The sequence below is a fragment of the Chrysochloris asiatica genome, unplaced genomic scaffold (assembly GCF_000296735.1).
Source record: "Chrysochloris asiatica unplaced genomic scaffold, ChrAsi1.0 scaffold00174, whole genome shotgun sequence".
Lineage (NCBI taxonomy): Eukaryota > Metazoa > Chordata > Mammalia > Afrosoricida > Chrysochloridae > Chrysochloris > Chrysochloris asiatica.
Genome location: NW_006408692.1, coordinates 4,049,981 through 4,067,564, shown reverse-complemented (window position 1 = coordinate 4,067,564; position 17,584 = coordinate 4,049,981). Strand labels below are relative to the sequence as shown.

Below are 17,584 nucleotides of genomic sequence, written 5' to 3'. Positions count from 1 at the left end.
TATTTGTCTTTTTCTTGTAGAGGTGTTGTAGTTTCCTATATATTTTAGAAATGAGTCCCTTGTCTGATGTGTCATTGCAAAAGATTTTTTCCCATTCTGAGGTTTCCCTTTTTACTCTTCTGGTGAAGTCTTTTGATGCACATAAGCTTTTTTTATTTTCAGTATGTCCCAATCATCTATTTTGTCTATTTTTGTTTGTGCAGTTTTCAAAATGTTTGGTAGTCCGTGTATGCCCTGAATTACAGCCCTCACCTTTGTCCCTATTTTTTCTTTGCTGGCCTTCATAATTCTGGGATTCACATTTAGGTCTTTAATCCATGCTGAGTTGGTTTTTGTATAAGGTCTTGTTGGTAAAGGTCTTGTTTCAATCTTTTGCATATCGCTCTCCAGTTCTGCCAGCACCATCTGTTGAAAAGACTATCACCTCCCCATGCGATATATTTAGGTAATTTTTCAAAAATCAGTTGGCTGTATGTGGATGGGTTAATTTCTGGATTCTCAATTCTGTTCCATTGATCAATGTATCTTTGATTATACTAGTACCAAGCTGTTTGACCACTGTAGCCATGTAATAACTTTTGAAGTCAGGGAGTGAGCGGTTGCCAACCTTATTCTTCTTCTTAAGCAGTGCTTTGCTTATCCTGGGTATCTTTCCTTTCCAAATAAAGTTGGTAATTGTTTTTTCCATCTCTTTGAAGAATGTCGTTGGAACCTGGATTGGGATTGCATTATATGTGTAAATTGCTTTGGGCAGTATTGACATTTTCACAATGTTAAGTCTTCCTATCCAGGAGCATGGAACATTCTAGTGGATGTCGTCATGTGTCAATCAGTCAATACTTACTGTGCTGCCATCTCGAAGCTGTGTTTAGAATAGTAACTTTAGCCACATTCAAGACAAAAAGCCAACAACATATGTGCAGCAGGGAGTGCTCACTGTTCTGAAGATGATTTTCCTCTCTTAGCACAGTAGTAGCTGGACATATCTATGTCCACCCAGCACAAAGATCACATTTCCCGGCCACTCAATCAGTGAGGTATGGTTATGGGACCAAGTTCTAGCCAACAGGATGTCAAGTAGAAATATCTGACACCTTCAAATAAAGGAGCTCTTATTGCACAAGTAGTCAAGTGCTTGACTGCCAATCACCAAATCTGTGGGAGAAAGACCTGGTAATTTGCTTCCATAAATATTATAGCCAAGAAACCCTATGGGACAGTTCTACTTTGTCACATGGGGTTGCTATGATCAGAATCAGCTCAATGACTATCATGAACAACTTTCAAGTAGCCTTAAAAAAAGTTATCTAATTAGCATGTACTCTTTGCCCGTTTTTCATTTCCCTTTCCTATTACTGATAGCTACACTATTGACACCATAACTGGAGATGGGGCAGCCATCCTGGGTCATGATGTGGGAAAAAAGGCCATGCATGGTGGAGCAAGAAAAAGCCTGGATCCTGAAGATTCCATGGTGCATGGTTATTAGTAACCCTGGACTTTTACACAGGAGAGAAACAAATTCTCATCATATTTCAGCCACTGCTATTTTGGGTCTGTATCACTCGCAGAAAATTAGTGTCACCAAAATTGAGATGGGGCCTAAAATTCTAAGAGCTGGAAAATGCTGTGAAAAGCAGGTAAGGAGCAAGGATTAAAAACCGGGTGGGAGTTGTTTGGGTATGTCATTGAATGTGAGCGTAATGAAGTAAGGGGTAGATGTCAGCAACCATCCTTTCACAGCACTCTGTACTCAGTTGGGTTTGAAAATTCATTGCAAGGGCCACATGGAACTCAGACCCCAAACACAAAGTTACCGCGTTTATTAGGGAAGTTAACAGTTTACAAGGCAGAATCAGAAATGCTCATATTTGTTCCAGCCAGGACAGTCTCTCGTCAGCCATGCCCACAGGCAGGTCTCTCTCTGCCTGGGCAATATTACAAAGCTTTTTTAGGGTTGCTGAAAAATACTCACAGGGTCCAACACTGCACTATCAGCCTCAGCCTGAAGCCATTGGTTCTAGCCCCATGGGTCAGCAAACCTAGCTCTCCAATGAAATGCCTGGACGCACCCGACTCTGAAAATGAACCTCCTACCCAAAAGGCACTAAGCTTTACTGGCTTCTTGGCTGGGAAGGTCACTGCTCTGGCTGTGCTCTGGCTCTTGCTTCTGCTACTGCTCCTCTGGTGTTCCTCCAGTGTCATAGCTTTCTGTCCCTGGGTTGAGGAGGGTTGATGCGCAGGGATCTCAGCGTCTGAGGACACACCCACTTCTAGGTCTTCTTTAATGGTAGGGAGATCCTCCCTCCTGCATCTGAGCTAGCTTACTTTATACCCATGTTAGAGTTGTAAGTTTTTACTGTCACAATTAGCCGTGTTAACAATTACAGCTGAATCAGCTCTTCATTATCAGTATCTTTCCCTCCTTCTCTTACCCACCCATCAGGAAAAAGTCGTTTGATGGGCGTTTATAAAGACTATGGCTAAAAGAAAGGAGCCCTGATAGCATAGTGGATTAGGAGCTGGGCTGCTAAATGCAAGGTCAGTAGTTCGAATTAAGGCTGTCTGCTCTTTTAAGGATTTACAGCCTCTGAAACCCTATACAGGATTGCTCTGAGTTGGAACTGACTCCACGGCACTTCACAACAATAACAACATCCTTATTAATACAACTCTTCATCAAGAACCACTTTAATTTGACTCATCCGTTTCAATTAGAGAATCCATCCGATGTTTAGTGACTCTGGTTGTGGGAATAACTAACAAAATTCAAAAGTGACTCTTGATTGGTAAAGAACAAAGAGAATGCTCTTACTAGGACTATTTGCCCCCTCTTTTGTCAACATAGAGTCTCATTTGGCATAAAACTATACTAATCACAACTGTAAAGGGAGAAGTTTTGTAACAAAAATGGGGGTGTCGTTAATCTTACAGTCCAGGAACAGACGACCCTAAGGCCATCAAGGTAGAAGAACATAGCAGAATGTGGGACCCTATCCAGAAAAGCAGGGACACCAGCGATGGAGGCAGAGATGATGACATGGAGAGAGAGAGCAAGTGAGGACTCTAGGCTCATGGAAAGAGAGGGACTAAGAGCTGGCGGTTAGGAGGCAGGCTTTCAGAATGTGCCCTTTGGTTGTTTAAATTATTATATATTCCTGAGTGTTTTTGTGTACATCTCTCTACCACTGCCTCAAAAAAGTAAAGAAAAACAGAGGGAACTGAAGCAAATACTGTTGAATGATGAGGCATGGAGGAGATTGTAATCATTGCAATGAAACGATGGTGTAAAGCTGATATTCTCTCATGTAAACTATCACTCAGTTCACAATAAAAAATGAACAAATAAATACTGTATTGTTGTCAGGTGCCATCGAGTCGGAACCGACTCATAGCGACCCCATGCACAACGAAACAATGTCCGATCCTGGGCCAACCTCACTACCGCTGCCACACCCGAGTCCATCAATGATGCCACCTGGCTGATCCATCTCATTGGGGGTCTTCCTCTTTTTCTCTGACCCTCCACCCTACCCAGCATGACATCCTTCTCCAGCGATTGTTTCCTCCGGACAATATGTCCAAAGTAGGAGAGACGAAGTTTAGCCATCCTGGCCTCCAAGGAGCACTCTGGCTGCACTTCCTCCAAAACAGACCTATTGGTTCTTTTGGCAGTCCATGGCACTTTCAGTACTCTCCTCCAACACCACAACTCAAAGGCATCAATACTGTATTAGTCACATGGAAAAAAACCTGATAAATTATCACGTACATATCTGCTTTAAGAGGGGTGTTTTAACAAGATTATACCTAAGAAATAGCTAATAGCTTTAATCTGTGTTGAGGGAAATTTTGAGGGCCTTCTTCCTGACCTCACTAAGCTCATGATTATTTACCTTTCTAAGAATACTAGTGTCCTTCTAGTGAAGTCCTACTCATTATATTTTAAACAAAGACTTATGTGCAAGGATGGTTATTGAAGGAAACTAAGTAAAAACATTCTTCCTGCAGTGCAGTGACTTAAGAATGGCCCTTCCAACTGTAGTCCTCCATTGGTAATGCATTGTAAAACCTAGCCTCTATGCCTGTGGGTAGGAGCTCTGGTAACATAGTGGTTACGAATCGGGCTGCGAACCTTAAGGTCAGCGGTTCGAAACTACCAGCCGCTCCATGGGAGAAAGATGAGGCTTTCTACTCCCATAAAGATTTACACCCTCGGAAACCCTGTACAGGGTCGCTATGGGTCGGAACCGACTTGACGGCACTTAACAACAACAACAACATACCTGTGGGTATGATCCCATTTTGGAGTGAAATGTCTGTTATGTTAATGAGTCAAAGTTAAAGTGGAATGTATCTTGAGTCCCCACCTTCCTAGAGGGTGTGACTCAAGTCACCACCCTTAGTTTCTTTGGGGTTATGGTCTGCAAATTAACCACCATCTTTGGTATCTGTGCTAAAATGAGAACTTCCTGTTTTAATCTACTTCCTTTTTCCGTAAACCACTAGCTTCCTGCATAATTAGGAAAACAAGACGCTGACATAGATCTATCATGCACAGTAATGACCAGCACGTTCTCACTGATATTTTGATCTCATGAGACTGAAAACATACCATCAACACCCTGGGCACCAGCAATACACCATTTTTTAGGAGTTCTGGTAGTGCAGTGGTTACGAACTGGGCTGCTAACCTTAAGGTCAGCAGTTAAAATTACCAGCTGTTCCACGGGAGAAAGATGAGGCTTTCTGCTCCCATAAAGAATTACAGCCTCGGAAATCCTGTATAGGGTTGCTATGAATCAGAACTGACTCCACGGCACATCCCAACTGAGTATGTACAGATCACTAGCTCTTGTGCTGCGTCATACTGACAAACACCAATCAGATATTACTGCCCTAGAAGACCCTAATAAAAATAACTCAGGGAGCTGTCTTGGTGATGTGAGTCCCAGTGTGCTCCTTTGCTTGACCAACCAAGTAAGAGTCACTTCTTTTGCTTTGGATACTCTGTGATTCTGTAAGTCTCACAAAGCAAGACCTGGAAAACCAAGATAATGTTTTGGCAAAGTGCACTCTCTTACTTGGGACTGCACATCTGACTTCCCTTTGCCTGACTTCTGGTTCTTGAGACTTGAGCCAGCAGCCTATCACCTGAGCTTATTTGCCAGCTTCTACAGCCTTGTGAGTCAATAATAGCCTATCGTCTGGTCTGACCTGCCGATTTGGGTCCATCAACCTACACAACCATAAATGAAGAGAATCCTCTAGATTGATGTCTGAACTCGGAACCAACAGCCTCCACAACTGCATGAAACATTTCCTTGAAGGTTTGTGAATTCTGTAAGATGTTACAGTGAGCTCATGTGGATCGTACACATAGACCAAGAGACTGGCATTTGAACAGGACAAGGAGGACACTTCGTGGTTAAAATCATGATAAGTGTGTGTCAGGATTGCATCATGTATCCTTTCACCGTGTGTATTTAATCTGTATGCTGAACCAGTAATCCAAGAAGCTGGGCTATATGAAGAAGAATGTGACATCAGGATTGAAGAAAGACTTATTAACAACCTGTGAGATGCAAATGACACAACCTTGTTTGCTAACACGGAAGAGGACTTGAAGCACTTACTGATAAAGATAAAATATTATGGTCTTCAACATAAAGAAAACAACACAATTTCTCACAACAAACAACATCATGATAAACCGAGAAAAGACTGAAGTTGTCAAGGATTTCATTCTGGATCCATAATCAACGCCCATGGAAGCAGCAGTCAGGGAATCAAATAACCTATTGCATTGGGTAAATCTGCTGCAAAAGATCTCTTCATTGAAGTGTTAAAATGCAAAGGAGCACCTGACCCAAGCCTTGATATTTTCAACTGCCTCATATACATGCAGAAGTCTGACAATCAAGAAGAGAAAAGAAGAATTGATGCCTTTGAAATATGGTATTAGTGAATAATATCAAATATACCATGAACTCCCAGAAGAATGAACAAATCTGTGTTGGAAAAAGTACAGCCAAAGTTTCACGTACTTTGGACATGTTATCAGAAGGGACCAGTCCCAGAAGATAGTATGTTTATTAGAGGTTTACAAAAAAAAGAAGACACTCAACAAGATAGACCCATACAATGTCTGCAACAATGGTCTCAAACATAGGAATGATTATGAGGATGGCACAGGACTAGGCAGTGTAGAATTCTGTTGTATGTTGGGTTGTTGTGAATGGGAACCAACTCATTGGTGTTGTTGTTAAGTGCCATCGAGTTGATTCTGACTCATAGCAACCCTGTACAGAGTTTCCAAAGAGCAGTTGGTGGGTGCTTATCCTATAGTTCCACACCAGGTAGCTAACAACAACATTTGCAAAGGAAAGCATCTGAAAGGATAAACACCTACATGTTGGCGTTAGTTCACTGATTTGTGAATCTTTGAGTGATTTTTTGTTTGTTTTGCTCATCTGTATTTTTCCACTTTTTTCTACAATGAATATATATCTTACATACATTTTAAAGGGGGAAAAAGCAGGATTGTACTGATTTTTTTAATATTAACTTTCTATTATGAAAAGCTCAGGAAAAAAAATTCTACAGAATCTCCTGAAAGTAAAGCAAGCTAGCAAGCAAAACCTTACTTGACTCTAGAAGCTACAGTGTAATTATAATAAAACAATAATTATGATGACCATGGACACCATGTAAGGGTCTTCTATAAACCAAAAAAACAAGGTATGCCAGGGACTAAGATCCTGATTTGGTCTTTTAGTCTCTAGAGCTAGAAGACGCTAAATTTCTGTTCTTTAAAGTCACCTTTTCTTCTGTTACAGCATCACTAGGCAAGTTGTTTATAACTAGAAAACATGAGTAAAACCCATGCATTTCCTGGCTTTGAAATGGAACCGTCTACTCCTCTGCAGTTTTACATCAAACCCCTCTCCTAGACACCCACACTCACAGCTTGTTCTCATCCAGTTTACCAAATCAAAGCAGGATGGAATCATGTTTGAACACACAGTTCTGTACAAGGAAAAGGATGCAAACCTTTGACATGATTGTCTAACTACTCACCCTGAAAACACCTTTGCCTTAAAATACTCACATAATAAAAGTGGGGGATGTGTTTCAAAACAACTTGAATAACTAGATAATTATTACAATTCAGTACTTTTTTATTTTGCATATGTATATAACACTGATGATATTAATGAAAATAAAAACAATCCAATCCTGTACTAAACAAATTGTTTTAACACCTAAGTTCTGAGTGTTCCTAAAAGTTCGTTTTAATGTGGTAACAGACAAATTGAAAAACCATCTTCTATACCACTGGTCAATTTTTTCTTTCCCTGTTTTCTGTGGTTTTGATGTGAACACAGTTATGGAGAACATATTGGTAATGACAATACTACCTTTTTTATAGATGCGTTGGTGAACCCATGAGGAAATTTTCTCACCTTCCTAAACAAGTGTGCCAAATCTGTTCACTGCTTTTAGCAAACTGATTTTGACAACAACAGATATGTTTTGTACCTTTATTAATTTTATTATAAAGTCTCTGTCTTTTGGATTAAAACTCTAAAAGATGGGCTCTTACACACCTTACTTACACAGCCTAGATAAGCGATGATCTATTTGTGAAATTCTGATATTTTTTGGGCTATCGTTGAGCCATGATGTCTCTGACTTAAATCAGCATCCAACCCCAAACCCAGTCCGGATCCGCCGCTTCTCCAAGCCTTTGGCTAATTTCCTCACCTCTGGCAGAAAGCTCAGAAGGTTAAGGGGGGGGGGATAACTGACGGTGTCCTTTTTTTCTACTGGCTGAATATTGATTTCCTAGCACCCCAAACCTCGTTAAACATTTTAAGTGGTGTTGAAGCTCTAGTGTACAACCTTAGGAAGTACAAGATGTGCTCTTTAAAAACTCAGGTCTCAGAGCTCCATCCCTTGAGATTTGGATCCAAAAGATTTGAAAGTGGCGTTCAGAAATCTGTCTTTTGGCAAAAAACATAAGGCCACCCTGTCACAAGTGGTTCCTTGGCCACCCTTCAAGAAGCATTGTAGTGCATCCCTTCTGAATGTGGGACAATGATGTTTTAGCACCTGAGGCAGGATCTTGATGTGTCCTGATGGCATGTTTTGCTTGAGCCCCCTCTTCCCCCCAAAAACACCAAATTACTACTGCCCAAAGCAGTTAATCCTGGAGTGGCGTTGTGGGCTAATGCGCCAGACTGCAAAATCATTTGAACTGCAAGGTCGGTGGTTCAAGCTCACCAGCTGCTTCTTGGAAACCCTATACAGGGTCGCTATGGGTCGGAATCGACTCGACGGCACTCAACAACAACAACAAAGCAGTTAGACTTGTTAGGAACAGTCACCTAAAAGGAAGTTTTGCCAAAGTCTCTCTCTTGGTTCCGGCAAAACTTTGACCTCATTTTCCTGGGCCATGCACACGATTGAGAAGCACCAAGCCCAGCTGCTCTCGGCCGGTTACCCCACTTACGTGCCCACCACCAGGCTGGCACCCTCCAGCACCGCCAGGCTGCGCAGCTCTGCGCCTGTCAGAAAGCGCTCCCCACGCGCGCACACGAGCACTACTTGGCGCGCGTTCTCCAGCAGGAGGCGGTGGCCGCCCGCCATGTCGCCGAGCGCGAGACCACGAGCAGGCCGCCGGACTCAGGCTGTTCGGGCCACAGAGGACTGAGGTCCGCAGACCCAGCCGCCCAAACACTCGAGGGTGGAGCGGAGGCGGGCGCTCGCTACCGTTGCCCTTTGAAACCGTAGACGAAATCTCTCCACCCCTCAGATCATGGCAAGTACGCCTACAGTACCAACAGCAATAGGAATAAATACCAATAAACATTATAATGGAACCCCCTCTTCTGTGGTCGTTTCGTCACAGTCTAGGTAAACGAGGTAGAGATTTTCGTCCCTGCTTTACAGATAAGGAAACTGACGCGTGGTCACACGGAAAGGTGCAAGTGGGCTGCGTCAAACACTTGGCTGAGAGGACGTGGGGTGAAGGGGGTGGTACCGAGGGGTGATTCACGGACCAGAGCGGATGCGGGAATCGGGGATCCTGTGCCCAGGGACAAGGGCGCCAAGGGAGGGGGCAGAGTGAGGGGGACGTGAACCCAGAGCGCTGAGGGTTCACAGATGAAGGAAGCTACAGAAGCGGGAGCTGCGGCCGGCTTGTTGCTCTTGGGCCCGCGTGGCCGCCAAGCGGGTGCCACGGACTTTACGGTTGGCCAGCTCGGCTCCCGGATGTCCTACAAAACACCCAGAAATGAAGGAGAACCCGGGCCAGGGAGAGTAAAACGATCCCCAAGAACGGATTGGCGCTCCTGTCCACCTTTCCCCAACTCCTTCTTGAAGGATTGGTTGCAAATACTCGAGGATCCAAACTCGTTGAGGTAAAACAGTTTTCTTCCCTTCACCCTCCTCCAGCGGCACTATGGATCAGCACCGGACTGCTAACCACGTGGTCTGTGGTTCAAATCTACCAGTTGCTCCTTACAGGAGCTTTATGAGCCAGAACCGACTCCATGGCAGTTAACAACACATCTACTTGCAAGAAGTCCTGATAAATTATGTGCTCTGCTGTTCACCGAAAGAAGGCCAGATGAAGGCGGTCTGCTGGTCCTTAAGAGTTGGAATCAGCTGGATTGGATTTGTTTTGTTTTGTTTGTTTTTTGTGGGTAGTGACCAAGGTTGGAGGCAGAATCAAAGTTTCTTAAAGAAGATGGACTGTAATTCCCACCCACTTCGTACCCTGCTTATCAACTGCTATGGAAACTCTTGCAGATTCCAGGTTTTGCTGACTCCGCCCCTTCTTTTCTTAACTCTTGACCTCCACTTATTTTTTCAGTTTGAAAAAGGGGTGGTGAGGAATGTCAACAGAAAAATCCACACAAATTAGTTAGTTTGACGCCAGCAAGGCCTTAAAGGTCAAACTGAAAATAATTGCCTCATGGTTTTGCTCTGCTTCTGACCTAATCAGGAGAGGAAGGTCATTGAGCAGGCCAAGGACCCAGGGGCTCCTGACCTTAGTGTAAACAGAAAGCTCCTAGCTCTGGTCTCAGTATAAACCACCTAGAGATACAGCCAGCAGCCCTTCCTGCTAGAGTTTGTCCAATGTGAGAGGGGAGGAGATGGAAGAAAAAAAATGAAAGGCATTGATCTGAGAATCTCCCTAAATCCTCACTTTCATGTAAGAGATAAACAGCTTTTTATTTCTTACGTAGAGGATCTTACATCCATTTATGTTGGGTTGTAGAGAAGTTTGTGAAAATCAAACACAAACAAGTGTTAATTTTGTTTTGAGTTGGTCTAAGACTTTAGGATTGGATTTTATGAAACCCCATTTTTCTTTCCCAAAACCCCAGGGTTAGAAAGTTGACTCTGCACCAAGGTGGACACAAACCTCCCAAGTTTGCACTGATATTGCTAGTAGAATACTCTCAAATGACCAGATGGCAAAAATTTCCACTCAAGTCCTTCCCTAGTCTTTCCAGGAAATGCAATGGATCAGTTGTACTGGTCACTATAAATTGGAATCAGCTCCATTGGCAATAGTTTAGTGGGAGATGACAGCGGACTAGAGAGATATTATCTACCTCAACAACAGTATGAGCAGCCATTTCCCTATCATAAGCCTACTGTGAGTAGGTACTTTTCATATGCTGTGTTTGAAAATCAATGAGTCTGTAAGATGATAGATGATATGTGTCAAAGGACCTGACTCTGTGACCACATGCAATTGCACAAATGTCAGAGGAAAGTAAGAATTAATTAAAGCAAACCAACCAGCATCTGGATAATGCCTGCAGCTCCCAACAAATGTCCCTGTTCTATCCTCATCCCCTTCTGTAGTCTCTTCTCAGCACAGTAGTGATGATGCATTGAATAGCCCCCCCATCTCACTGGGTAAATGACCTACAATGCCCTAGTGACTTGGTGCTTGGTATCTCTTGGGCCTCATCAATCTCTCTCTCCTTTGCTCACTGTGTTTAAATCCCACTAGCTGTTCCTCAAATACAATAGGTACTTTCCTTCTTAGAAAGGGACTGGGAAGAAAGAGCATTACTCCATGCAGCATAAATGAGGACTTCCATGACACTTCTATGCACCTGAGGCTGTCCCAGAGGTGTCTCTAAAGGAATAGGAGGGGTGCAGACCACACTTTCAAAGAGGGTGACAAAAGAATGACTGATCATAAATTTTTGTGTATCAACCGAAATGCATTATTTTTTCAAAATGCATTATTTTTTAATAAAAACATCTCAGTAGTTAGTAATAACAATAAAAGCATTTCTTGAAAGCCCAGTTTACATGTACCAATATATATACAAGGTTAAAACTCCATGCTGATTTACTTTTTGAACCTTCTGATGTGCACCAATCAGAGTTGTCATTATGTCCCAATTACAATGACATTCCAATCCCATTGTTTCATCTGAACATGCTACAAGCATGCACTATTATTTTAAGTTGCTGCCAGTGTATTGCTTCATTTTCTATTCAGTAGTGTTTCTGGGGTTTACTTTTGTTAAAGAAAGTGATTTTTTTTTTTTTTTTTAAACTAGGGTTAGTCTTGGGGGAAAGTGTTGGCCTAGGGCTAAGAGTAAGGCTTGGTCTAGGTTTTATAGTTACAGTCAGGCTTATTTTTATTATTTTCTTTTTTTCTTGAAATCTTGATTTTCTCTTCATTTGAAAGTTCAGTAACTACATTAGTCCCTCTGTTTACTTTATGAGTATTTTTTTTGTTGTTGCCAGCCCACAGTCTACCCATTTTTCTTCTCTCTTGCTGCTCTTGTTCAGCTTCCTCCTCCATTTGGCACTCAATCCACCGCTCTGTCCTGTCCGCTGAAGCTCAGGGTTCCAAGACCACCATCTGTATCTGTTTCCTTCCGTCTTTATCACAGAGGGTCTGCTCAGTGCATCTGCCTACTCCGCCATCTGGTCCTGGAAGCTATAGCCATTGTTTTTTCATAGTCACTGATTTTGTCAAATTCTCTGATTTTTAGCGACATTAGTGTAGTGATTAGTATTTGTGAGCCTATATTAATAGCTTTTTTGGAATAAAACAATAATTAAAGGAAAAGGAGAAAACTAACAACAGGCTTCCACTTAGTTTCTAATAATATAATTCAATGTAGAAAGATTTTGCTAAATAATTTTATATTTTGCTGTTGTTAGTCTTCATATAATCTAAGAAATATTACATTTAAACAGCTTACATATACCATATATTAGCCTATGGTTAAAATTAATAATAAAAATTAGTAAGGATTCTGTATGGTGTGGCTCTGCAGGCTAATGTGCTATACTGCAAGTTTGGTGGTTGAAGCTCACCAGGTGCTCCTTGGAAACCCTATACAGAGTTGCTATGAGTTGGAACTGACTTGACAGCCCTTAACAACAAGAATATAGTCTGGAACAGAAGGAGGTCTGTGTGACACCAAATCTAATGATATCTATCACTGGACTGTCCAAAGCATTGGGCATATATTGATTTGTCTAACAGTCCCACTGGTGGTGGTGGTAGTGGTTGTGTGCCACTGAGTCGGGTCCGACTCGTAGCGACCCTGTATAGGGTTTCTGATGCAGTAAATCTTTATGGAAGCAGGAAGTCTCATGTTTCTCCTGCGGAGCAGTTGGTAGATTTAAACTGCTGACCTTGGGATCAGAAACCCATCTCATAATTATGCTTCCCAGGCAATCCCAGTCGGTAGGCATTATTATTATCATCCCTTTGTGTTGTTAGTTACATCTGTTTGAGTTGGTGCCAGCGCAAGAAAACCTTAGGCATTGAACAGTAAGCAATGTTGTCCAGTCCTGTGTCACCTTCACTATTGTTGGTATGCTTGAGTTCATGGTTGAAGGTATAGCTCACGCTTCATTTAAATATGAGAAAATTGAGGTGTGAGGATTAAACAGCATAGATGGGAGTCCATGCTCTGAAACAGTAACTTGTGCTATCTCCAACAACTAAGGTTTGCAGTTACATACCATCATTTAAATCCCTAATATTTTTGAGATCTTTTTCCATTGGGAGTTGAATTTGAACTTGCATTTTAAATGTGAATTTCCAGACATTTACTAGATAATCCAATGACATTTTCCCTCTCTTTTGGAACAGAACATTTGGTTAGCCACATTTGTTTTATTTTGCACAACAAAGATAATGACCAGTTTCAAGGCTTTCCTGTTCTGTACATCATATTGGTTTATTCCAGAAAAGTCTATAATTCCTTCCTAAGGATAGCTGGCTGGCTTTCTCGTTCTCCCTGCTTTAGGTCCATCACTGCCCTTTAATTACTCATAGGTGTTGTACTTGGATAGACAGTTGATTTTGGTTGCACGTTTATGAATTACTGGCTATATGAAATAAGGGCAGGTATCTTCTATTGATGGTTGACCTATACAAACAGGGTCTTTTTTCCAGTTTTTCTGTGGGTGAACAGTGCTAAGACCCATGACTAAAACTGCTATTGCAGATAGACTTTTGGGATAAAGGAAGCTGGGGTAAGGGTGGGGAGTGCATAAATTTAGATAAATAGAGGATTGAAGAGGTGTAACAAGAAGGAGGTGATTAAAACTATTGGAATGGGAATGAGTGCAGAGTATAAAATTATGAGAGAATCTTCTAGGAATCTTTAGTATCAGGCGCTCAAATTCTAAATACTGATCAAAACCGCCATCAGTTATTACCAACACTTCTGTTCCCCCTATTAGAATGAACCCCATCATGGTCAATAAAAGGTATTTCATCAGTGTTGTGGGGTTTTGTAAAAAATTTTTTGTCTTTTTAAAGTTTTGACAATTTCTTTTCTGCTTCATCTTGGTTTTTATAGTTGCTGGATATAAAATCACATAATTAATAAATATTAGTAAATATTAGAACCTCAAGGTCAGTGGTTCAAACCCCCAGTCACTCTGAGGGAGAAAGGTGAAGCTGTCTGTTCCAGTAAAGATTGAATCTCTGCAACCCTGTGGAGCACGTCTACTGTGTCACATAGGGTTGCTACGAGTCAGAATCAACCTGATGGCAATGGGTTGGGGGTGGGGGGTTTGCAAAGACTTGACAATACAACAAGAAGAGCATACAATGTAGGGATTGTTCAGACTGCTGTGAGATGCTGATGGAGTTTAAATACCTAGATTATTTTTCCATGGAAATCAGTGCATTTGCATTGATTTTGGTAACTGAAGTTTTATAATACCTCCTTAAATTTTATGGCCAAGGTGAGTGTCGCCCTCACCTAGCCCTAACCCAACCCTTATAAAAATGAAAGATGAGATTGCTTCAAATAACTGTTATTAAAGTTTAGGGAACAGTCTTTCAAACACTTCTCTGATTGTGCATGAGTTTTTATTAACACTATTCCAGGGTCACCATGAGTTGGAACTGATGACTTGATGCCACTTAACAACAACAACAGCATCATTTTAGGGGCTACATGGCAATCCACTATATATGTTGTTGTTGTTGTTAAGTGCCATGGAGTCAGGTTCTGACTCATAGCGACCCTGTATAGGGTTCCCAAGGAGGGGGGGGGGGTTTGAACTGCTAACATTGTGGTTCACAGTGCAATGCTGATCCACAGTGCTATACCAGTTATTTAACCCAACTCCCTATTTGTGAAATAATACTCTGCCAAACATTACTGTACATACTTTTTTGCCCACTCATCTGTTTATTTTCGTGGGATAAGTTTACAGAATTAGATTTGCTTATTTAAAGGGTTTGTGAGTCCATTGCTTTTAAAGTCTGTAAAAGCTGTTTGGGAGTCACTGTAAGTTCAACTTAACTCCTTGTAGAATGCTTGAAGCCCCTGGGTGGTGCAGATGCATTATGCTTGACTACTAGCCAAAATGTTGCCAGTTCAAATCCATCAATTTCAGAAGAAAGAGCTGGGTATCAACTTCTCAAAGGTCACAACATGAAAACCCTCTGGGGGCAGTGCAATATAGGGCACTCATGACAACTCACAACAACATACAGTGTTGTGGAATTTTTTAAAAATGTATTTCCTTTTCTTTGAACAGGGCCAGGAGACACAATGACTTCGAATTTTTTGCCAGGATCACTAACTTCTGAAGGTAAAGAATATATCAGTCAATGAGCTTTGTGCCTCATACTATTAGATTCCATGGCAGATTGGGAGAGTAAGAAAAGGAGAGTATTCTACCATAAACACAGTCTGTTGCATCAAGAGCCTTTAAACTATATGCTAAGAAGGTTCTGTTCTGTGTTCGAATTCTTCTTTATTTTTTCTACAGAACCTCATCACTTTTCAACACATGATAAAAGTTATTTTTTGTGTGTGTTTTTTTATATTGCCTATTACCACCCTGTCAACCCAACTCCGCCCCTACCTCAAATAAAACCTACAAGAACAGAGATCTTTGTTTTGTTTACCAGTGTAGCAATCAACATGTAGAACAGTGCCTGGCACGAGTATTTGTTGGAGAAAGGAAGAGAGGATGGGAAGGAGGAAGGGGAGAATTAGACCTAGGCAAATAGACTGACAACAAGAGGCAAGTCTGAGAAGGAAGTGAGATTTGGGGAGTGTGGTAGATAGAATGCCTCCCTCCCTCAAAGATGTCCACATTGTAATCCCGGGACGATGGTACTTTATATGGAAAAAGAGGCTGTGAATATGCTACCTTATATGGCAAAAGAGGCTTTGTAGACATGCTTAATTAATGATTTTGAATTGAGGAGATTATTCTGAAATATCTGGATGAACCCCACCTAATCACAGGGATGGCTAAAGGGGGAAGCAAGAAAGAGATATGACAATGGAAGTGGAGGTTGGAGTGATGGGCTTTGAAGAAAAAAGGAATGGGTTAAGAGCCCAGGAATGCAGGCAACCTCTTTTGTTGTGAAGTGCCATCAAGTTAGTTCCAATTCATAGCAATCCTATATAAGGTTTCCAAGGAGCAGCTGGTGAGTTTGACCCATCAACCTTGTGACTAGCAATCCAGTGTTTATCCTACAACACCACACTAGGACTCTAGAAGCTGAAAAAGCAAGGAAACAGATCCTCTGATGGAGTTTCTAGAAAGGATGTAGTCTGCTGACCTTTTGATTTTACCTCCTGAGACACATTTCAGACTTCAGCCCTCCAAAGCTATAAGATAATAAATTTCTGTTGTCTTAAGTTACTAATTTTGTGCTCATTTGTTACAGCAGCAATCATAAATTGTTACAGTGAGGAACAGGCAATGAAAAGAAAGGTTTCACCTAAGGTGGTTAATAATCAGTGACGGGATTTACAAGGCATTACAGAGAAGAGTACACTAGCAGAGAACCGCCAGAGGTTCAAGTCACATACAGACAAGGATGGGAAACAAGGAATATCATTGCTGACATCAGATGGATCTTGGCTGAAATCACAGACTACCAAAAAGATGTTTAGCTGTGTTTTATTGACTATGCAAAGGCTTTTGATTGTATGAATCATGACAAGCTATGGACAACATTGCAGAGAATGAGTACTCCAGAACACTTAATTGTGTTCATGAGGAACCTGTACATAGACCAAGAGGCAGCTGTTTGAACAGAACAAGGGAACACTAAATAGTTTAAAATTAGGAAAGGAGTATGCCAGGGTTATATTTTTACACCATACTCATTCAATCTGCATGCTGAGCAAATAATCGGAGAAGCTGTATTATATGAAGAAAAACATGGCATCAGGCTTGGAGGAAATGAGGACTTAAAATACTAATGAAGATCAAAGACCACAGTCTTGGATATAGGTTGCATCTCAATGTAAAGAAACCAAAAATCCTTACTACTGGATCAATTTAAAAATTTTTCATATAAACGGAGAACAGATTGAAGTTGTCAAAGACTTCGTTTTGCTCGACTCAGCCATCAACATTCATAGAAAAACAGCAGTCAAGAAATCAAACGACGTATAGACTAGGCAAATTTGCTACACAAGACCTCTGTAGTGTTGAAGAGCAAAGGTGTCAGTTTGAGAACTGAGGGGTACCTGATCCAAGTCATGCTATTTTCAATAACCTCATTGAAGGAATTGGCAGAACACGGCACCAGGAATTGATGGGATAAAATTTGAAGTCTTCCAAAAAAGTGAGGCAGCACTGGAGGCACTCACTTATCTCTGCAAAGAAATTTGGAAAATAACTATCTGGACAACTGATTGGAAGCGATTCATATTTGTGCCCATTCCAAAGAGAGGTGACCCAATGGAATGTGGAAATCATCGGACAATCTCTCTGATATCCCATGCGAATAATGTTTTGCTAAAGGTATTACAGAAGCAGCTACAATCATACATTGACAGAGAACTTCCAGAGGTTCAAGCTGGATTCAGAAGCGGCCATGGAACAAGGGATATCATTGTTGATGTTCGATGGATCTTGGCTGAAAGCAGAAAATACCAGAAAGAAGTTTACCTGGACTTTATTGACTACACAAAGGCTTTCAGTTGTGTGGATCATGACAAGCTATAGACAACATTACAAAGTGTGAGTATCCAGAACACTCAATTGTGCTCATGAGGAATCTGTACATGGACCAAGAGGCAGTTGTTTG

At 41.5% G+C, this 17,584-nt stretch overlaps 2 protein-coding genes across 2 annotated transcripts in view; one reads left to right on the top strand and one right to left on the bottom strand.

Annotated features, from left to right (window-relative positions):
- AMDHD1 (amidohydrolase domain containing 1) overlaps positions 1 to 8,717 on the bottom strand; it is a 33,873-nt gene extending 25,156 nt beyond the window's left edge. The window contains exon 1 of the mRNA XM_006871800.1: positions 8,516 to 8,717. Within this exon, the coding sequence (XP_006871862.1) occupies positions 8,516 to 8,652 (137 nt within the window). The 5' untranslated portion in view covers positions 8,653 to 8,717. The remainder of the gene's footprint in view (positions 1 to 8,515) is intronic.
- Positions 8,718 to 9,168: 451 nt separating this feature from the next.
- The window catches only part of CCDC38 (coiled-coil domain containing 38), a 100,939-nt gene continuing 92,523 nt past the window's right edge, over positions 9,169 to 17,584 (top strand). Inside the window, exon 1 of the mRNA XM_006871815.1 lies at positions 9,169 to 9,425. Within this exon, the coding sequence (XP_006871877.1) occupies positions 9,169 to 9,425 (257 nt within the window). The remainder of the gene's footprint in view (positions 9,426 to 17,584) is intronic.